The sequence below is a fragment of the Garra rufa genome, chromosome 17 (assembly GCF_049309525.1).
Source record: "Garra rufa chromosome 17, GarRuf1.0, whole genome shotgun sequence".
In the NCBI taxonomy this organism is placed as follows: domain Eukaryota; kingdom Metazoa; phylum Chordata; class Actinopteri; order Cypriniformes; family Cyprinidae; genus Garra; species Garra rufa.
The window spans coordinates 34,831,177-34,853,759 of record NC_133377.1 but is presented as its reverse complement, the minus strand read 5'-3'; the positions used below and the strand labels follow the sequence as shown (position 1 = coordinate 34,853,759).

Genomic DNA, 22,583 nt, shown 5'->3' with positions numbered 1-22,583 from the left:
CTTATACCAGAAACAATACACAGCACATCAAGCTCATATGCACTGCTCTCTATCAGTTGCACTGTCTGGACTCTAACTGGCTATTATTCTGCACCATGACATTCTGTTTGAACTGATTCATTCCACACGGCACTGCAAAGGTATGCGTACTGTGATTATTGTTTTAATTTCATGCTCTCTGTGTATAGCATACTATTTACCTTATTGTTCTCTACCTGTATTGAGTCCCTTATATGTGTGTGTTGCCTACATTGAACATTTGTTGTCTATACTTTCATGCTGCAGTTTTCACACAAAAAATGTCACCGCCTGTACCATGTGATCATGGTATTGTGATAATAAAGTGATATGATTTAAATTGGTCACATGTCTTTTGTTTATCAGTTGTACTGCAGTGTGCTGGATAACAACTTCAAATTGTTCATGACATGGAAGGAGATTATTAAGATAGGGATATGGATAAGCAAGCAAGAGGAAGAAAACCAAGAGAGCTCTGAGCAGGAAACTGAATGTGATTCTATGATGCTCAAGACATTTAACCATGCATGCATTTGGGAGGCTTCATCTGGTTAAAATAATATGGTTTTAACATAACGCATTTTTATTTCTCTTGAATATCATTTGTCTTAATAGGCTACTTTAGCTGTCTTTATGATGTAGCACAAAGTATTGGATAATAAAGTATGGTAAATATTCTTTATTAGGAATGTTGTTTGGTAAATACACCATTTAATTGTGTAAACAATACACATAATTACCATGAGTGTTTTAATTAAGATGCGACATTTGGTCATATTAATGACATTCAATACATGAAGGCAAGGCTGAAAGATTCATTAGAAGAGACTACATGGACTACAGTATATTGCTACAGGCACTTTATGCACAGCTGAGGGTGATGGACCAGGGAAAGATCAACATCAATCCTGTACTGTATAATAAATAAGATGAGCATGCACATTACTGATGTTTTGCAAAGATGGACAAAGATGAGGAATATTTGACAAAGATACAAATGATGTCTTTTATATTATGATCCTTTGCATTGCATGAATTGTATAGCTTTTGCATAAACCACACGGTCTGTACCTTGTCTTACTGAATGACACACTGACATTGTGTGATAGTACAAAGAAGTGTCACAATATGTATTGATTGTTTAAACTGGTGTCTTCATTTCCTGTCATCACTCAATTCTTGCTCCTGATCTAATGAAATAAATGGACACAATTCAATTAGGAAATGTCTATTCTTATTCTAAGAAAACTATGACTTTCAACTTACATATTGGCAAATTTTTGAAAAGACAATCTAAAAAATGTGACTCAGCACAGTGTGTTGTCCATGATGAGAATAGATTTGTGTGTTTTGACTGCCCTTCAATCCCCAGGGGCCCAGTAGAGTCCCATGGAAGAGCAAAAAAATGAACATTTCAAATGGCTGTAAATCAGTGTCTGATTATAATGTCAAAGAGAAAATTGGCAGGACAACTACTTATGCTATGTTAATTACATATTGTTGGACACAGTTTTCAAACATTCATGGAAAAGTGGTATAAAGGTGTTTTGAAAAATGATCTTAGTAAAAAAACAAATTTCAGCATGCCTCTGAAATATGTCATAGATATTTGCACAGTGTACTTGTTTAGATAAACCTTTGTTCAAAAAAGATTGCATTTTCCACTATTTTATTAATAAAAAATTTAAACTACATTACCCACAAACCTCTGCCATTCTATCTATAGAACACGAAAAAAAATGGCGCTGTTATTTGTAGTTTAATTAAGATCTGCTTAGGGTTAGGGTTACGATCTCGGTAAATTAGGAAGTTCTCACAACATAGCAACACTTCGTTGTTAACTGAAGTTATTACTGATGTAATAAGAGCAACACGGACTTTGTAACATTAAGCGTTGTTTTTCATTTGGATTTAAAGATAGTCCAATCACAGCGAGTTCCAAATGGCAACCAAATTGAACAGAGTCGTCTCGTTTGCTTGTCCAAATATGGTCATTTATGACATGATCTTCCGGGTTCTTGTGGCAAATACAGATAATCAGTTCAATATTTATTTGTCCCCACTCAACATAAAACTGGAACAACAGATTGGATAGTTTGGTTAACTTGATGCAGCAATAGATTTATTGATTACCAGGATTATTTTATTTTATTTTTTTAAAATAAGGGCATAATGGTTCCCATAGTAAATTATGTTCACACTAATATAAATTTATGTACAATATTTAAACTCAAAACTTTGATATAAATTGCTGTGAACAATAATTCAAAATGTTTCATTTGCTTTCAAAACAAAAAACATGCACCTCTAATGATTAAACATGAAGCTTTTTTCTACTGTTTAATTGTGCTTCTGTAACATTTACAGTGTATTAAGGGTAAACAATTAATCACTTCTGTTTCCTGGAAATGGACCTTACAAAATTGCAATTCTTAGACCTGCCAGATGAACTATAAGAATAATAAAAAATAATGAATCACACATTTTGTAGTCATTTCCCAATGTTTATTGACATATCAAACTTTTCACAGATAAAAAGTTCCCAGAAGAAGCATTCTCTCTCTCCAGTTTGTGCCATTAAGGAAAAAAAAAGACAAAACAAGCAGTTGATTGTATTTGAAATGCATTTGCATAGAGGTAATTAAGAAATAGGCAATAGAAAACCCCTTAAAAAGATTGTCTAATAGTCAAAAACAAAAAGAGAATTTGTTTGCAGAAGATGTTAAGATGCCAAATAATATTCAATGCTTCTGTTTAACAAACTAATAGGCAAACAATGATTAGAACAATATTTCAATATTTTACAATTATTACCTTCAAAATATATCTCTCCTGTAATCGTTGTTTGCTTCTATTGTGACTAAATGCAAGACAAATTACTGGTTAATAACAATTATAATATTATTATTATTTGACTTTCTCCTCTACAGTCAACACTCCCATCTCTACTGTGGGCACTCCTGTCACTATCACTATATGTATTATATACATAAGTAGTCTTCAAGAAATCCTGCAAGACAGGAAGAAAGAGAATTTATCACATGATGAACAACAAAAACATTGACAACAGACGGCAGATGACTGTAGCATGTATAATAGTAAACAGAACGCTATCGTCAGTTGGTGTGGATGCTAAAATAGTTCTTATTGTTGTTCTTGCTCTTGGTAAGGACAGCTTTAAGCAATCTGATTTGGCCAAATTTACTAATGATCTGATTTGTGTCAAGATAAACTAGCATTTCCAGACTTGTGCTTCTTAGACAGATGTGTTAAATAAAAATCAACATAGAAAGAAAGGCAGACTCTGAGGTGTGGGCAGATATCATGTACTGTTAGAACAGGAAGAGGCAGTGAAAATTTGTAAAGGTTAATGTAGAGAGAATATGATGGACTTAATATAAACTGGATTGGTATAAACACTCTGACTACTTACAATGGACACAATTAACATTAGAGTTGAGGCAATGGCCATTGACACAAGTACAAGTGAAAAATCATAGAATTTTATATGAGTACACTTGTACAATATCATATACATTTGCTGGCTTGGTAAATTGTATGAATTATTAATACTTCGACATGACACTTTGTTGATTGTTGTTTCTGATGGGGCTGTAGGGTATGTACAGATGCTGTGCAAAATGTAACTGCAGTACAGTTCAGTCAAGGTGCTCAGACCAACATTGACATACCATTGGAATGTTTGCCTTTGCTTTTGGTCTTTTCCAGAAATGCACAACATGGCCCAATTCAAATCCCATGACAGGCCTTCCTTTAGTCTTCCCTTTACCCTGAAACAAAGAGAAATACACACATGTTGAGACAATGTGTTAAACAAAATCTGTGACCAAAATATTTGAGAGGAAGGACTGTAAGGAAAGGTATTATTAACACCTAAAATAAGGATGCGTTGATTAAAGCAAATCAGTTATAGCTAAATGTCTTCAACATTACTGTGAAAGATTGAATCATAGAAGGACTTTTCAGCCTCTTTCACAGCTTCTTCAAGATCAGCATTGGGAGCTTTGAGTTCAAGTTCCCTGTTCATTCTAGCAGCTTTCTGACAGAATTGGTCAAAATTATGAGATTTTAAAAATGTCATGATGAACCACAGAAAGAGAGAGAGAGCAAAACTATGTGTACATTAATTATGGATTACAGTTCATACAGTGATGGCTTTTACCAGAGATGGCTTCTTAAAAGAGCTGCTGGAGAAGGTGATCTGACATAACTGCAAGACAGAAACAAATACTGAATTACAATTACTTCACAAAAAACATTTAAAAGTGTGGTAGGCATTGTGGTTACTGTGCTTTACAAATAGTACACCGTAAAATCACAGTTACAATAGTAAAACTACGGTTACTGTGGTAAAACCATAGTAAGAGTTGTGTTTACTGTGCTTATACTAAAAATACTATAGTAAAACTACAGTCACAGTGGTAAAACCATAGTTAGAGTTGTGTTTACTGTGCATATACTACAAATACTATAGTAAAACTACAGTTACAGTGGTAAAACCATAGTTAGAGTTGTGTTTACTGTGCTTATACTAAAAATACTATAGTAAAATTACAGTTACAGTGGTAAAACCATAGTTAGAGTTGTGTTTACTGTGCATATACTACAAATACTATAGTAAAACTACAGTTACAGTGGTAAAACCATAGTTAGAGTTGTGTTTACTGTGCATATACTACAAATACTATAGTAAAACTACAGTCACAGTGGTAAAACCATAGTTAGAGTTGTGTTTACTGTGCTTATACTAAAAATACTATAGTAAAACTACAGTCACAGTGGTAAAACCATAGTTAGAGTTGTGTTTACTGTGCTTATACTAAAAATACTATAGTAAAACTACAGTCACAGTGGTAAAACCATAGTTAGAGTTGTGTTTACTGTGTTTATACTAAAAATACTATAGTAAAACTACAGTCACAGTGGTAAAACCATAGTAAGTGTTGTGTTTACTGTGTTTATACTAAAAATACTATAGTAAAACTACAGTTACAGTGGTAAAACCATAGTAAGAGTTGTGTTTACTGTGCTTATACTAAAAATACTATAGTAAAACTACAGTCACAGTGGTAAAACCATAGTTAGAGTTGTGTTTACTGTGTTTATACTAAAAATACTATAGTAAAACTACAGTTACAGTGGTAAAACCATAGTTAGAGTTGTGTTTACTGTGCTTATACTAAAAATACTATAGTAAAATTACAGTTACAGTGGTAAAACCATAGTTAGAGTTGTGTTTACTGTGCATATACTACAAATACTATAGTAAAACTACAGTTACAGTGGTAAAACCATAGTTAGAGTTGTGTTTACTGTGCATATACTACAAATACTATAGTAAAACTACAGTTACAGTGGTAAAACCATAGTAAGAGTTGTGTTTTCTGTGCTTATACTAAAAATACTATAGTAAAACTACAGTTACAGTGGTAAAACCATAGTTAGAGTTGTGTTTACTGTGTTTATACTAAAAATACTATAGTAAAACTACAGTTACAGTGGTAAAACCATAGTTAGAGTTGTGTTTACTGTGCATATACTACAAATACTATAGTAAAACTACAGTCACAGTGGTAAAACCATAGTAAGTGTTGTGTTTACTGTGCTTATACTAAAAATACTATAGTAAAACTACGGTTACAGTGGTAAAACCATAGTAAGTGTTGTGTTTACTGTGTTTATACTAAAAATACTATAGTAAAACTACAGTTACAGTGGTAAAACCATAGTAAGTGTTGTGTTTACTGTGCTTATGCTACAAATACTATAGTAAAACTACGGTTACAGTGGTAAAACCATAGTAAGTTAGTGGTTAGTGTGCATATCCTACAAATACTATAGTAAAACTACGGTTACAGTGGTAAAACCATAGTAAGTGTTGTGTTTACTGTGCTTATACTACAAATACTATAGTAAAACTACGGTTACAGTGGTAAAACCATAGTAAGTTAGTGGTTAGTGTGCATATCCTACAAATACTATAGTAAAACTACGGTTACAGTGGTAAAACCATAGTAAGTGTTGTGTTTACTGTGCTTATACTACAAATACTATAGTAAAACTACGGTTACAGTGGTAAAACCATAGTAAGTTAGTGGTTAGTGTGCATATCCTACAAATACTATAGTAAAACTACGGTTACAGTGGTAAAACCATAGTAAGTTAGTGGTTAGTGTGCATATCCTACAAATACTATAGTAAAACTACGGTTACAGTGGTAAAACCATAGTAAGTTAGTGGTTAGTGTGCATATCCTACAAATACTATAGTAAAACTACAGTTACAGTGGTAATGCTTAGGCTAATGTCAATCGTAGGCTAACGTTAGCAGCCGTGCTAACTGTTCCACTAAGCTTCCGTTTTAACACATGACCCCATGAAAGTGATGTAGAAACACTGAAATAATTAAAATAATGAAAAGATTGTTGCGGTCACTTACCTGCTTGAAGATGTACACGTATCAGGTGAACTGGTCGAACTGAGCCTCGCTGGTGACGTAATTGCCGTAGAAGATGCTGCGTGGTATTTGTACGCAACTGCTCTCCATCGAAGTTAAAGGATAAATCCAGACGAGACGTGTGTCTTTGGCACCTTAAAAATGTGGAATTAACAAGTTTAATACAAACGTTTTGTATGCTGAGAAGACCGAGCACTGTTTAATTTGCTTTCTAACCTTTAATAAACGTGTATTTAAAACGGAGGAAAACAATACACATTAGCGCCTCTAGTGGACGGTTCACCCGAAAAGTGCAGCCAAATGTACCTGGAGATACGTATTTCAGGTTCTGCAGAAATGTAGGCAGAGTCACGTATTGCCAATGAGCCTGGGTTGAAATTAAGCGTTAAAGTGATAAAGTGCCCCAAACAAATAACTTTATTAGTTTCTTAGTAGTACCATGTTCATTTTAGTACATTTTCAACAACTCAACTAAATTATAATGCTGGGTCAGAAAACACATTCTGAAAGATGTCACCTTACCTTTGTACTTAGAGCATTTGCCACTTGATGTTGGCATGTAATCACTGCTTTCATGCACTGAATCCATTTCATGAATCCTTTAAAAGAAGTGCTCTTCTGGTTGAACGTTTGCTGGAAACAAGTTAGCCACAGACACATTAGTACAGTAAAAATTGTCATTTGTACAGACATGAAAGACAAGAATTTTTTTTTTTTCTCCGGAGCAAATAAACGTACATTTGGTACGTTTTATGTGATGGTTTTGTATGTGTCACCGCAGTTCTGACTTAAAATGTCCAATGAGTGGCGCTGTAACTCTAATGCGGCGTGGCGTTTTAAAATAGCATACCATATGCACTACGTCTAAACCTAAAAGTGCCATTATAGCTTGTTTTTCAATCTCTCGTCTTTCAGGTCTTTCATCGTGAGTCAAGTTTTTCACAGATTTCATAGCCAAGGTTTTCAAGTCCAACTCTGGAAATTCTCTGGAAAGTGAAACATATGGGGCTGTAATCTTAAAATGATTACAAGTGCTTGCTGTTTTACCGCCTCAAGTGGACATTTCTGTTGGAAACGGCAGTGATACACTGTTAGACATTTCTGTAATTTCTACAGTTATTTACTGTATATCACCCAGTATAAAAGTAAATAACCTTTAAAGTAAATAACTGTATTTCCCTTTGCATCATGGGAATTTTCTGTGACGTCAAACACCACATACAGAGACTAACTGTATTTTTAAAAATTGCTGTATACTACTGTATTTGCGGTAACGACCTCTTTGGCGCCACTCCATTGAGGTAATTCTTTTCCTCATTTCTTACATTTGGGCTGACAGGATTTTAAGCTACAGGAGTTTATTCTTCGTGTCAGAAACAGCTAGAGTGAAACTGTGTGCTTAGAGTACTAATCTACTTCAGAAATATACTGCGGCATCAGTACTGTTCTGCATCTATTGTGGATAGTACCACGGATTTTAATGGTTTCTATACTGTCTTTTGTCACGTCGCGCTGCTCGCGTCTGAGGACACGGAACCAGCGGGACAGAGCCGGGGGTTTTCCCCGGGGAAAACAGTGTTGCCAGTAAGTTACTGTAAATACCCTTTGAAATGTCTAACAGTGTATGTACTTATTGCTATGTATTTCGTATCACACAGTTTTGTTTTTGTCATGAGATCAGGTAGCAGTTGGGGTTCACTTAAATAATTTATGACTTTACAGAATAAAAGAACAAATTCTACAATGTTTACATGTTTTAAACATTGTCCGGTTTTAAGTTGTATGTTCTCATGCAGGAGATCTCTTGTGCATTCAGAAACACTTTCATTAGTTTTGGGATATGGATATAAGATGGGACGTGAGTGGGATATTTCTATAAACCACTTTAATTTTTTTCTATCACCTTCCATACTTGTATTTCCTTGAAGCTTCCTTCTGTGAGACCAATGAGATATCAAAAGTATGAAAACAATGTCTTCTGCAACAGTTCCAGATGGCAAATGCTCTCATTGCAGAAGTATGCACATTTTAGATGATATAATTTGCTCAGTTCTTTTTAGACAGGGAAAATACTGAACGTTATTCTGAGAAGATTTATTTTGTCTATATAGAGGGTTGGGTAACACCTGAATAAACTAGTTAATGCTTTTCTATCGTTTTTAGCACCGTATACTGTTTATCGTGTTCATCAATACCAAATTCTTTGAACTTTTCTAAATCTTTTAAAGATTAAATTTATAATCCATCATGGCTACAATTTTGGATTAAGTAAGTGATTTGGCGAATTTTTAACAGAATCTTAACTGAATACGTCTGGCCAGCCGTTTTCCAGGGAATGTTAAATGAGAACAAGACTACGATAGTATATTATTGTCTTGACTGTATACAATAATATCCTAATATTGATCTATCACTGTCAGTTGGCATTAGGCACTCGATTAAATGGCTAAACGATTAAACAATTCAACTATTCACAGCAAAACTGTTAAACTAGTCAAATACAAATGCACATACAAACATGCAAACAGTTTGTCGTTGGCATGAGGTTATGGTAATATTTGAAATGCAACAGCTGAAAAGAAGAGCTTGATTGTTTTTTTGGTAAACACAACTTAATGACACTTAAAGAAAATAATACTTGCATACTCTCTGTTGGAAAATAATGTCCTGATTCAGTTGTGGAGTCTCCAGTTGATCTGTAAAGAGGAAAGAGAACTGGTTGATGTAGAGGGTCTTTAATCAATAGAAAGTGGTCTGTTAAGGACTTCTAGTTAAGGATCATTATCACCAACATATTCATGTCAGAATATCAAATGCTCCACAGACTCCCCTCCCCTCTTTTAAACTAAAAGCATGTTACTCCCTCTGGAGGTGAGTGAGCCAATGTGAAGTTGTACTTTTGGAGAAAGTTGACTCTTTGCTTTCCAGCATTCTTCCAACATTTTGTATTATAGTTATGGCTGCCCTAAAACAAAGTTTGTAAAAGAGGAAAGGACTAAATTTTGGCATTTAGACTGTTCCTAGAGCTGAAAGGATAATTTGAGTTTCTAAAATAATTTGACCATTTTCTGGACCTGTTTACTGACAATACTACACCCCACCACTCCTCCTTCCCTTCATTCGGGTTAGATGACTCAGATAGGTTAACATTTGCACAAGCTTTATTAGGAAAAAAAATCCATTATTTGCTAAAGTCTAAGAGATGTGAAATATTTGATGGACCTCTAATCCTACAAACAGAATAAATGATTATTCAGTGATCATATTTGTTTACAGTTATTTTCAAACAGCTGTACATTTTGCACTCATTCTTTGAGCAATTCCTGCAGTTCCTACAGGCTCTTGAAAATATTGACTTCCTCTTTCTTTTTTTTCTTTTCTTTTTTTTTTTTACATTTGGGGCCCAGTTAGCATGGGAAACCCATCCCTTTTTCATGCTGTTGTAGCAGCAAAATACCACCCACATGTAAGAGGGAGTGTTTACTTTTCCTTTCAGATTATTGTTGCCAGATATTGCTCCGGTCAGCACACGGCCAGTGTGTTTGGCCAGTGTTGCCAAACAGTATTTAAGTTGCCAAAATTGGGCTTTATACTGTTGCCTGATTTTTATTTTTCATTAATTAATGAATTCATTAATTATTTTTGTCCATGGGTTGAAGCAAAACCCCCTCAATCCCCGGAACGTGATTTTGACTGAGGTGAAACCTAAACCCAAACCTTTGAATTTCATGTCAACACCCCATAGGTTTTGTTTTTTCTGTGCTGCTCTAAATGAAGGAGGCTGTTGTATTGTTTTCTCAAGTTAGTTGTTAGTTGCAATTCCAGCTGCATTTGTGTGGATGTAGTTTCTTTATTGGCTGCATGTCAGAGAGGAAATGGGTGACCAGGACTAATTTTGTTGTGTTCTTGTAGTAGTCAAGAGTAGGGACTGTTGCAACAAGGGGCAGTTGTAACATGGCTTGTTCCTTTAATCAGGAATGAGCTACAGGGGTGATAATGCAGCCACACTTGACTATTCCTTCTTAAAAAAAATAAAAATAAAAAAAAGAAATAAATAAAAAATCAGGGTGAACGCATACAGTATGGTTGTATGGTTGTCAAAAAAAAAAAAAAAAATCCAGAAAAACACATTTAAAAATGCTATAAATTGATTTGCATTTTAATGAGTGAAATAAGTATTTGATCCCCTATCAGCAATATTTCTGGCTCCCAGGTGTCTTTTATACAGCTGAGATTAGGAGCACTCTCTTAAAGGGAGTGCTCTTAATCTCAGTTTGTTACCTGTATAAAAGAAATCTGGGAGCCAGAAGCAATTAATCAATCAGATTCCAAACTCTCCACCATGACCAAGACCAACAAGCTGTCCAATGATGTCAGGGACAAGATTGTAAACCTACACAAGGCTGGAATGGGCTACAAAACCATTGCCAATCAGCTTGGTGACAACAGTTGTTGCGATTCACAAATGGAAGAAACACAAAAAAACTGTCAGTCTCCCTCGGTCTGGGGCTCCATGCAAGATCCCACCTTGTGAAGGATCAATGATCATCAGAACATTAAGGAATCAGCCCAGAACTACATGGAAACACTTGACTTGGAGAGGATCTACAAAGAGGAGTGGGACAAAATCCCTCCTGAGATGTTTGCAAACCTGGTGGCCAACTACAAGAAACGTCTGGCCTCTGATTGCCAACAAGGGTTTAGCTAAGTCATGTTTTGCCACTGGGCAAACATACAAATTCAGCAGGGGATCAAATATTTTTTTCCTCATTGTAAGAACTGCCCCAGATTACTTAACTGGATAACTCAGTGAATAGATAAAACTGTTTCTATTGACTTCAAGGACAAATGATGGCAAAACTAACTGTTACTACATTCCTAATCACACATGAACACGGCAAGTCATGATTTTTTATTTATGACACTTTTATTAAAACTATTAAAAATGTGTCCAGTAGTTTAATTCAGCATCTTTGACTTTATGGTGTGCTTTTGATGCAGCAGAAAGGTATAGAACTTATAAGTAAGTTCTCTTGGTTTCAGTTGCGCTTTTGTCTATGCAAGGCCAGAAAGCTCTTGGATTTCATCAAAAATATCTTAATTTGTGTTTCAAAGATGAACACAGATCTTACGGGTTTGGAATGACATGAGAGTACTTAATGACAGAACACTTGTGGCAGTATTTTAAAATACATTTCATGTAACAGCAATAGGAAATACTTGAATATAGAATAGACACATAAATATTAACACATATCAATCCATTATTCATAGTAATGCAAAGGAATAAATGAGCGAGGAAGAAAAAAATGTCATAACTTATTTTTCTTGTAAATGTTGTATGTTATTGTGTTTTTTTTTTTGTAAAAATGTTGAATGCAAAAAAATGTGAAGACTGTCAAGCGCACATTTACAAAAGTGCACAACTATTTTTAATGATGATATTCTGAAGAGGGCACTTGATTTTTTGTTAAAGTTTGAGGCACACATGACATCAGGCCTCTTTTCCTTAGCATCAGTGAAGGTAAATGAATATGGCTTTTCACAGATAAATTTGTTCATGTATTGGCAAGTATGGGTATGACCAGGGGTGCCGCTCACAATTTTGGGCCCTATGACAAAATATGAGGTTAAAACATACAAGCCACACAAAACATACAAGCCAACCTAGCTATTCAAAATCTTTGTCTGCATTATAATAGAACTGACCTATTACTTTTGTTATTGCTTTTGACCACTAGGTACTGTATCAGTATTTAATCAGAGACCTACCATGGCTGTAGCTAGCAGATGATTTATTGTTCAAAAATAAATGTAATAGAAAAATTACGTACAGTAATCAAATATTCATTGAAAATGCAACATTCTTAAAGATGAAATGTCTTATACTAAACACAAAAATATATAAACAGAGTGCAATATGCAGTACAGTGCAACAGCAATATTGACTAAGTAAGGTTGTGTCAGACATTGAAATAGTAGAATTAATGCTTATAATCAAACTGCAATGCCTTTTAGCCTGTTTTTAAAAGGCAGGATCTCATTCTGGTTACCTCCTTATTCAACTGGGAGAAGAGTTGGGGGAACTTCGTGAGGAAGAGTGGATGAGGGCGAGGCTGCATCTGTACAGTATTAGGAAGATCTCATTATTAGTGAACTAGTTATCTGCTATCATACACAGTGGTAGTATTTAAAGTCTGCTAGCATAGTTAGCCAATAAGATAATGCTGGCATATTTGCTACAAATTCAAGATCTGAGGCTGCTACCACCACTTACTTTACTGTTGGGATGGTAGTATGCAGGTGATAAGCAGTGTCTGGATTCCTCCATATATGAATTTGGAACTGAGCTTCATCAGACATAGAATCTTGTTTTTCACAGTCTGAATCTTAATTAGAATCTTGAAGAGTTGGATAACCTTGTCTCTTTGAATCTAGATTTATACATATTTCTCCATGAAAACCTCTATGTGAACAAACTGATGACTTTCAATAAAAGTCTGACACATCTAATTCTGTGAACTCTTGGTGAACTCATGGCCACACTTTCCGAAAGTCTGAGAGTCATAGATATCACACATAATTGGAGTGTTAAGTTTCCTTTTACACACTTTAACCTGTGAAATGACTTTTTACTGAATATTAATATTTACTTTAGTTCAAAGTTTAAAAGTCTTTAGATTGTTTAGGTATGCTGACAACATAGCATTATTTGGCCTCCCTGAGAAGACCGACTGAAGGTGAAGCTGGCTCACACTAATGCCCTTAAAACATGGTGTTGCTTAATCTGTTTGAAATGAGTTTGTTGACAGGACAAAATAAATAATTATATGTACAAGACAAGATGATATCTGAGCCAGTTTCTCTTGATGGCCAACTTAAAAAATATATATTTTGGGAAACATCTTGGGACAGTTCTCTACTCTGTCTCAGACAGCTAAGTGGCTTTGGTGTTAGTCTGCAGATTTTACAACTTGTGTATACAGTGAGGCATTTTTTTGATCCCCTGCTTTTAATGGTAGGTTTATTTTTTAACAGTGAGACAGAATAACAAACAAACAAACAAAAATCCATGCCAAAGAGCTTGATTCTGGTCTTATCTGACTACAACACTTTCACCCAGTTCTCCTCTGAATCATTCAGATGTTCATTGGCAAACTTCAAACAGGCCTGTACATGTGCTTTCTTTAGCAGGGGGACCTTGCAGGCACTGCAGGATTTCAGTCCTTCAAGGCGTAGTGTGTTCCCAATTTTTTCTTGGTGACTATGGTCCCAGCTGCCTTGAGATCATTGACAAGATCCTCCATTGTAGTTCTAGGCTGAATCCTCACTGCTCTCTGAATCTCCATGAGGTGAGATCTTGCATGGAGCCCCAGTCCGAGGGAGATTGACAGTTATTTTGTGTTTTTTCCCATTTGCGAATAATCACACCAACTGTTGTCAGCTTCTCACCAAGCTGCTTGGCGATGGTCTTGTAGCCCATTCCAGCCTTGTGTAGGTCTAAAACACCTTTTCAGAGTCATAACTCTTCACACTGCAAGGTCTCATGAAAAGTTTGTTGACGTTAGTAAATTATAACTTTATTTCACAGATAAACTTCATCTGATAATTGCAAGAAACATCAAACCAACTGACTAAATAACTGATATCATTTTTCACAACTGCACAGTTTTCTCCAGTGGGATCCTCTTTTTTCCAGTTATCAGGTTCACTTTTCTCAGATTCCCTCTGATGCCAAAACCTTCCAAAGCAGAAACAGGTGATGAAGATAAAAGCAATATTCACCTTTCAATAATATTTGTAGTTTTTGTGAAATATGCCATTATTTAATAAAATAAAATAACATATATCAGTGTTCTTACTGTACTCCAGTTTCTTTGAGAGTTTGGTTATTCACCCAAACCCAATGTCCTTCAGTTTCCAGATCACTGAGGCCAATCCAGTGATATTCATTTGTTTTAGAAACCAAAAACCTCTAATAGAGAAACAATAAAAATTTCATAATTATATAAAAATATTTTTAGAAAGTTCAGTCGAGACAGCATAATATGCAGTATGCGAGTTTATCTGATTTATCTGATTTTGCCCATATTGATTATATGGACACAATAAAGAGTGCTTAAAATATTCTACCTGTTCTGTTTGGCTGGTTATGGTGACCAGATCGGCTCCTTTTAAAACACAGAAAGCACGACTGCTTGACCAGTTCAGTTTATCACAGCTAAAGAAGTACAATTTCCCATGAAATGCTGTCAAGGTCACATCACAGTTCAAAGTCTGAGCTGTAAATGCTGAAATAAAAAGCATATGAAAATAATCCATTCTTCACACCATTAGACTCCAAATATTAATCAGATTTTGGTTAAATGTGCAGATTTTTTGACTCAGAATCAGCTCACCTTCAAAAAAGGACAGTCGTTTTCTAAATCTGGTGTAGTTGGCTGTAAGCTCTCTCACAGTTACTAAGAAAGAAAGACAGAGACAGGTTTTAAAGATCTGACTTATATTTACAGAATAAAAACAACTATACTGAAATAAATTGAGAATGGTTGGTCAAAACTGGTTCAGAATTAAAAACATCCTGTAGTTCTATGGATGAATCTGAAATTAACATAACTCACTATTGTTAATGCAGAGATCTTCTCTAACTCTGGTGTAATTGGCTGTAAGTTCCTCAATCTCTCTTGCCATGACTGGTACAGAAACAGTTATAAACAAAATTGAAAAAGCAAAGTTACTCAATTAGTGATTTCTCCTAGTGCACACTTGAAACATGTTGCTGTATTGGGTGCATGAAATATATTTTACTCACTTTTGCTGTTAGTTCTCTGGGCAGACAGTTGCACAGAAACACTGACATCTGATTAAAGATAAAACATAAGCAGTAGCAAAGATGCATGTGTGGATGTGTGTATGTTTACACTGCCTGGCCAAAAAAGTCACAGTTTGGATTTAAAGGGGTCATATGATGCGGTTTCTTGTTTTCCTTTGTTTTTGGATATATAATATCTGTATAAGTTGCAAAGCTGAAAGTCAAAAGAGATATTTAAACCCAAAGAGATATTTATTTAAAAAAGTTAAGACTCAGGCACGCCTTCCTAAAACGGCTTGTTCAAACATGTCCCCACATGTCTACCTCACTGTGTGGGAAGATTTACATAACACCGCCCGCATGTATACTCAAAGAAAGAAGGCGTAACTTTTTATACTCGCTGTAGTATTGTTGCAGCTGTCGCCATGTTGTGGAGACACTGTGTGTTTCATTGTGAAAGCAAAAGTGCTTTGTTTAGCAAAATGAGGAAACAACTAGAAATCAGTGGTTAAGTTATATTTACAACACTGTTCCGGAACAGTACAAGTCAAATATTCTTTACTGAACCTGGAAGAGCAGCTTACAATGCCAGCTGTACACAAACAGTTAAGGCTATAAAGAGGGACAATTCCAACGTTGCAAGGACAGTCTGGAACTTCACGGCCTTTAAAGTGCTCCTATTATGCAATTTTAAAGGTTGTTAATATTGTTGTATGAGTCTCCTAAAACGGGTTTACATGTATGCCTGGTTAAAAAACTGTTTAGGTGTCTCCAAAAATAGATTTAATTTTACCTCATTTCTAAATTATTTGCAAACAACTCATGTAAAGCAACTAGAAAAATCAGTCTCTGTAAACCCCTCCTTTCCGTGAGCCCTTACTGCTGCCATTGGTCAGACGGCGCATAACATCCATCATATATATGCTGACTTGACAGTCACGCCTGTGATACATGGATGCAGAAATATTCCACTGGCTGTCCGTGACAAGCTGAAAGAAACTCTTCAAGATCTTGTGCGTAGAAGTGTTATATCCCCTGTAACCCGAGCCCACAGAATGGGTGAACTGCCTCGTTATTACAGGCAAGAAGGACGGGTCACTGAGGGTATGTTTGGACCCTCGTGATCTGAACAAACCTTAAAACAGCACCACTATTCTATTCCCACTCCTGCAGATGTGTGCAGTAACCTAGCTGGAAACTCTATCTTCGCCATTCTTGACGAGAAAGATGGTTTCTGGCAAATTAAGTTGGACGAGCCATGCTCAGATCTATGCACTTTCAACTCACCTTGGGGCAGATACCATTTTTGGAGACTCCAATTTGGCATCAAGTCAGCAAGTGAGGTGTTTCAGCAGAAAAACTGCAAGACATTTGGTGACATACAAGGAATACACATCATTGTTGATGACATGATTAGCTGCCTCATCAGAGCAGGAGCATGATGAAATCCTTGATAAGGTCAGGGAGAGAGCAAAAGTGGGCTTTAATGGCGATAAGATCCAGTTTAGGGTCAAGACCGTGAAATACATGAGGCACACCATCACACCAGAGGGCCTGTGACCTGATGAGGCAAAAGTAAAGACGATCACGGCCCCCTTCAGAGGATAAACAAGGCCTGCAACATCTACTTGGAATGACTAAGTACTAAGCGCAATACATCCCGAATGAAGGTTCACTGACAGCGCTCGTAAGACAACTGCTCAGGAAGGATGCTGTATGGCAGTGGAATCCCCATCACAGCACTACTTTAGAGATTTGGAAGTCCGCTCTCACAAAGGCACCTGTATTGAGGTTCTTCGATCACAAAAAAACACTTACAATATTGGCAGATTCATCAAAGGATGGCTTGCGAGCCTGTCTTTTGCAAGAGGGCCACCCAGTGTGTTATGCATCACGAGCACTCACTGACACAGCAAAGATATGCTCGAATAGAGAAAGAGTTACAGTACTCGCCATACTCTTTGCAGCAAGGAAGTTTTATCAGTACATATACTGTATGGCAAGGCAGTGATGGTGCAATCAGGTCATAAGCCCCTCGAGAACATCATGCAGAAACAGCACGGTTGCAGCGAATGCTCCTACAAATGTATGAACTGAACATTCAATATACACCAGGCAAGCACATGCATATTGCTGATATGCTATCCTGTGCAACCATAAGTAGTGAGGCTGATGACCGTGGAGACCTCAATGAGTTGTGCATGGCTTGGAGGCCATAGATGCACACTTCAACACACTTCAGCAACTAAAAGACGCCACTGTTGCAGACCAAGTGTTGCAAGATCTGTGTGAAAGGGTAGAGACTGACTGGCTGCAGAAAAGATGCAGTGTAAACAGCAACCTACACAGCTACTGGCCTATGCGAAACAAAATTAGTGTGCAAAACGGCATTGTAATGATTAAAAACAAGATAGTCATACCTCACAGCTTCAAAAAAGTCATAGATACATATAGCTTATCAAGGTATCCAGAGAACGAAGGGCAAAGCCAGAAAATCCCTCTACTGGCCTGAAATGGAGCACGAGATGATCAAAAAGAGCCATTTATCACTCATGATGTTCCAGAATTTACGGTAACTCAAACCGTTTGAGAAAACCAAATGCCTTAAACCATTTAAAGTTTTAAAACCAATAAATATGAGTACTATAAACTAATCTACAGTGAGTTAAGTTAATAGGCGACACTTGAGAAAAATACAGAAAAAGGAGCAACAATAATGTACAGTATGTGGAAAATTTTAGGTTTTTTTTTTAACCTTAAACTGCATAAACACATTACATTACTCCAAATATGCAAAATAATGTTTTAGCAATCATATGATCCCTTTAAATAAGCAAATATTTATTTATTTATTTTTGTAGGACTGAATCAATATTGCAAAAGATTTTGACTTTTTATCTGGCTCTCTTGGGATTTCACGCTCCTCTCCTCTACTACTATAAATACTATTATTAAACCATTTTAATGGTGTGCTAATTTGTTTTGATTCAACATTAACAAAGACATGCTACTTATTGCAATACAATATAGTCACACTAAAGCAACACTCTACACATATTTTGTTATTCTAACTGTGCGCATTTCCATCATTGATGTAAATAGACTTCCTTATTCTTAATCATTTTTAGCAGAAATGCACAGATAAGAAATGTAGTGAGACAAGTAATAATAGACAAGAAAAGTACAGTTTTACTCCACTGTGCTGGTAACATTTCTTAAGTCAATCAGCAATACTGCAGCCTGAACCACTGTACACAAGTGAAAAAGTGCACTTTCATACTTAGATAATCTGAAGTCTAACTTAAGAAGTACTAAAGAATCATTTTTAGTTTAAGTACAGAATTGGTGTGTGAAAATATAGCACTTTAAATACATTATGTAAGTGCACTTTTTCACCTGGCTAGTGAAACCACCCTTACAATATGGAGGTTTGTTTGGCAATCATTGCCTACTAGAAGTATGATTTTAAAAATACAAACCCTACTAAAAATGTTTAGTATACCCTGAAAAGAGCATAGAACTTGTATGAACTCACAAAGTGTCCAGATAGCGCAGAGACCTCCAAGAGCCAAAACAAGAGAAACACCCAGAACAATCAAAAGAACTTTAGTCCACTTGGGGGAAGTGACTTCTCTCTTGCGTTCTTGTTCTTCAGTAGCATTATCTGGGTTCAGAAATTTTAAGATAAATTATTTGATCTATTTCTGTACTCTTTAATCAGTTCAGCATTGCTGTCTGAATCTATTCCTCAATTTAGTTCATTTCTGCTAAATAAACCTGACATTTTATAATTTGTGCTCTTGTAGTAAATCAGATAAAAATCAACTAGGCCTGTGCATCAACTATATGCCATGGCAAAAATATATCACTGATGGTTAAAGGGTTCAAGCAATCTTGAGAACAACAATTCTTACTTTCTCACAGTAAGTCAAAAGGCAAACTTCACACTAGTTAACATAATTGCTGCTTTCAGCAAATATCTAACACTTTATTAAATTGCATTCAACATGAACATTGCATTTGTTTATTGCATACTGGCGTCGATTAACACCATGATATACTGTCTGACATATAGAAAAACAGATCTTTTTAATCTAATTTTAATCTAATCCATTTGATTCCATTGAAATACATGAACAGATAGAATGTATAGGTCTTCATTGATGCAGTGCCAGCTGTTTTGGACAAAGGCATCCGCCAAATGTGCAATTGTTGAATGAACATAAGAAAAACTCAAGCACTGTATCAGTGCTTAAATGTTGTTAAATCCTTAACATAGAAATTGTAATGCATAATGATAATATCCCAGACTTACCTTTGCATTGAGAGCGTTTTTTACCTGAAGCAACTGTTGAAAGTATGAAACTAGAATTTTCATAAACTGAATCCATTTCATGAGCCTGACAGAAGACGGGTCCACTGAGACTTGAGTGCTGCTAGAGATGGTTAAGAATAAGGAAGTCACATACAGTGTTATCTTATTAATACAGACAGGAAGTTATGAATTTATGAGTCTGAATATAAAAGCTAGAAACTGTGTTTGAATGTGATGGTCTCTGAATATAAGGTATAATGAAATGTATTTGTGTTCTTCAAAAGGGAAGAATGAAGACAGTGATGAAAGCATCCTAATTAAAATAAATTGTAAAATAAAAAATAAAAATAAATCTGTTTGAAAACTTCATAGACTATTGATTTATTAGAATAAAATCTCAAATTTTCATATCAGCATTGTCCTGTCCATATGTGACATAATAATCTATATTGCACTTCAGTATATGGACAGGAGTCATTAGGGTTTGGTTGGTCAGTAAGTTCCAATTATCCCCTGCTGGTAGATGCTGGAACTATACTATTATCAATGTGCAGTAGTTGTGCATTCTGACATGAAATCAATATATAATGAAAAAAATGTTTTTGGGGAAACATCCAGCTACTTTTTGCAAAAAGAAAATATTTTATAATCGCAAAGAAAAGAAGAGAGAAACACAAAGTGACAGAACTTATCAAATGATAATTGATTAATTGTCCCCTGTTTTTTACAGAAACCTTCTATATTTGCTTTACAAGACTTAAAATGGCTGTAGCTCACATTACTGAGAGATATGAAATACAGTAAAATATTCTGGAAAATCCCAACAAAAGCATTTTGATGGGCCTCTAATCTGTCTAGCAGAATAAATGATTATTCAGTAATCATATTTATTCACAGTTATTTTCAAACAGTTGTACATTTTGCACCCTGTATTCTGTATTGAGAAATTTCTTCAATTCCTGTAGGCTTATGTAAGTTATACTGACTTTCTCTTTCTTGTTTTCTTCTTCTATGTTTGGGGCCCAGTAAGCTTTTGAGACCCATTTGTTTTCTATACTCTTGTAGCAGCAAAATGCCATCCACATGTGAGAGGGAATGTTCACTTTTCTGTTTAGTTTATCTTTGCCAGGTATTGCTCCAGTCAGCACATGGACTGAAACTTTATTCATTTCATTTTTGCAATTATTCATGATATTTTTGGTCTCATCTTCCATTTGACTCCAACTGCCTTCATTAAAGCTTTTCTTCTGTGGCACTGTGTTGGTCAGTGTGAATGTAGATTTGGCAGAGCAAACATCAGCTGCGTGAGAGCATGGAAACAGGTGCCCACGACTCACATTAACGTTATTATTGCGATAGTCTTTACTGATGGCCTGATTTGCACATGTCAGAACAGTCATCTCAGCAGCAGGATGTTCGAGCTACAGATGTTTAAAACACAGAGAAACTTAATTAAACCATAGATGAACCATACTAATGACTGGCATAGTTATTCAAACATTTTAATTCTGTCATTTACGCCCTCGCATGTTATTTAAACCTGTATGTTTTTATGTTCTCATGTGGAGCTCAATTTCCACATGATTTGCTATATTATGTGTCTTCTTAATTAATATTTTTTGTGTAAGGAACAACAAACCTGTCATTTGAAAATCTTTAAGCTTACTGCTTTTTGGATCTTGACAAACATGGCCACATGAAAAAATGAAGATTATGTAAAAATTGACAGAATTTAATTCTGTGTGTGTGTGTGTGTGTGTGTGTGTGTGTGTGTGTGTGTGTGTGTGTGTGTGTGTGTCTGTGTGTGTGTGTGTGTGTGTGTGAACAAACTATTCATTTAAACAGACAATAAATCATTTGCATAGGCATTATAAAGGCATTATAAAGCTCAGTCCCTCAGACATAATAAAAATAATTGAATCACTGAAAAAAAAGGTTTGAAAAACATCACCTGAGACTCAATCATCCATTCTACTTTTGGTCTTTTGAAGACTCCTTTCCCAGTATATTTGTAGGCCGAGAAAACTGGGATCTTATTTACTGTGTCGTAGAGAGTTGCAAACCTGTAAGCGTTTTTATATTTTTGACAAATTAGTTTGTAGCGATTGTTATCCTGTGAGACTGAATTCTTCAGAATGCCAGGAATCACTGGAGGCTGTCCATTTAAAAAGAACCCATTGCATGTATTGAATGAATCCACAACTTCAGGCATGATGAATGGAAAACCCAACACCAGCAGCACAGAGATGACAAACAGATGCATCTTTATCTGAACTGAATTACGAATCAAAAAAATAAAGCTGGTTGTAGAAACGCTGATGCAATTCTGCCGAAAGTTCTCACAATTCAAACTCGAGCCTCGTCTGGGTACTTCAGTTCTCTGTGCTTATTTAAATAGTGCAGCATTAGAGATCACGCCTACGCACTCACCATGAACCCTCAGTGTCTAAGAAGACTCATGCATATCACATGCTGTGTTTAGGTGTTAAATATTCTTTGAAGCAGCAGTTGAAACAAAATATATGACTGAAGCAATTGCAAAATGAAGTAATGAAAAAACATTAAAACATTAAATATGTATGCTATATATATTTGTGTGGTCTTGCAGGGTTGACTAATCCAAATCACTGTTTACTCACTTTACATTATAATTTTGTGCCTGGCATTAAGAATTAGGTAGGATATTATAACAAACTTATATTAACAATAAAAGTAATATTGTGGAGTTTTGCTAATGAGCTTAAATGACAAAAATCATCCATCGTAACCCTTTTGGAATGTTGTTTCTTTGATAAACACTAAAGGGTATTAGATTAGTAATACAGTATGGTGATAGGAACAGGCTGAAATGGACCACATACAGTATTGTAAGTTAACTTTACTACTGAAAAGATAAATGGCAAAATTAAATCATAGTAAATATTAGAAGCAAACAAGTGAATGTCCACTACTGCTACTAAA

The 22,583-nt window shown here is 35.5% G+C and overlaps 2 protein-coding genes across 2 annotated transcripts; both read right to left on the bottom strand.

Annotated features, from left to right (window-relative positions):
• Positions 1–12,552: 12,552 nt before the first annotated feature.
• LOC141289381 (uncharacterized) lies at positions 12,553–16,611 on the bottom strand. The gene is made up of 9 exons (XM_073821487.1): positions 16,595–16,611; positions 16,188–16,342; positions 15,308–15,355; positions 15,117–15,188; positions 14,835–14,957; positions 14,629–14,744; positions 14,358–14,470; positions 14,163–14,236; positions 12,553–12,617 (listed from the first exon to the last, which is right to left on the bottom strand). Exons 1-9 carry the CDS (start codon positions 16,609–16,611, stop codon positions 12,553–12,555), a joined length of 783 nt encoding a protein of 260 aa, XP_073677588.1.
• Positions 16,612–16,732: 121 nt separating this feature from the next.
• Positions 16,733–21,885, bottom strand: LOC141289380 (endonuclease domain-containing 1 protein-like). The gene is made up of 4 exons (XM_073821486.1): positions 21,574–21,885; positions 20,609–20,995; positions 19,623–19,743; positions 16,733–16,902 (listed from the first exon to the last, which is right to left on the bottom strand). The coding sequence occupies exons 1-4, from the start codon at positions 21,883–21,885 to the stop codon at positions 16,733–16,735; spliced, it is 990 nt and encodes a 329-aa protein (XP_073677587.1).
• Between the last annotated feature and the right edge of the window lie 698 nt (positions 21,886–22,583).

What these genes read in the sequence shown, in the direction of transcription:
- LOC141289380 (XM_073821486.1), bottom strand. Translation starts at nt 21,885, where the DNA reads ATGCATCTGTTTGTCATCTCTGTGCTGCTGGTGTTGGGTTTTCCATTC. An exon ending in AATGGATGATTGAGTCTCAG is followed by an intron (nt 20,996 to 21,573) that starts GTGATGTTTTTC and finishes TGTGCAAATCAG; the next exon opens with GCCATCAGTAAAGACTATCG. An exon ending in AAAACGCTCTCAATGCAAAG is followed by an intron (nt 16,903 to 19,622) that starts GTAAGTCTGGGA and finishes TATCCTCTGAAG; the next exon opens with GGGGCCGTGATCGTCTTTAC.
- LOC141289381 (XM_073821487.1), bottom strand. An exon ending in CTCAAAGAAACTGGAGTACA is followed by an intron (nt 14,237 to 14,357) that starts GTAAGAACACTG and finishes CTGCTTTGGAAG; the next exon opens with GTTTTGGCATCAGAGGGAAT. An exon ending in GGATCCCACTGGAGAAAACT is followed by an intron (nt 12,618 to 14,162) that starts GTGCAGTTGTGA and finishes AATACTGTACAG; the next exon opens with ATGCAGCCTCGCCCTCATCC.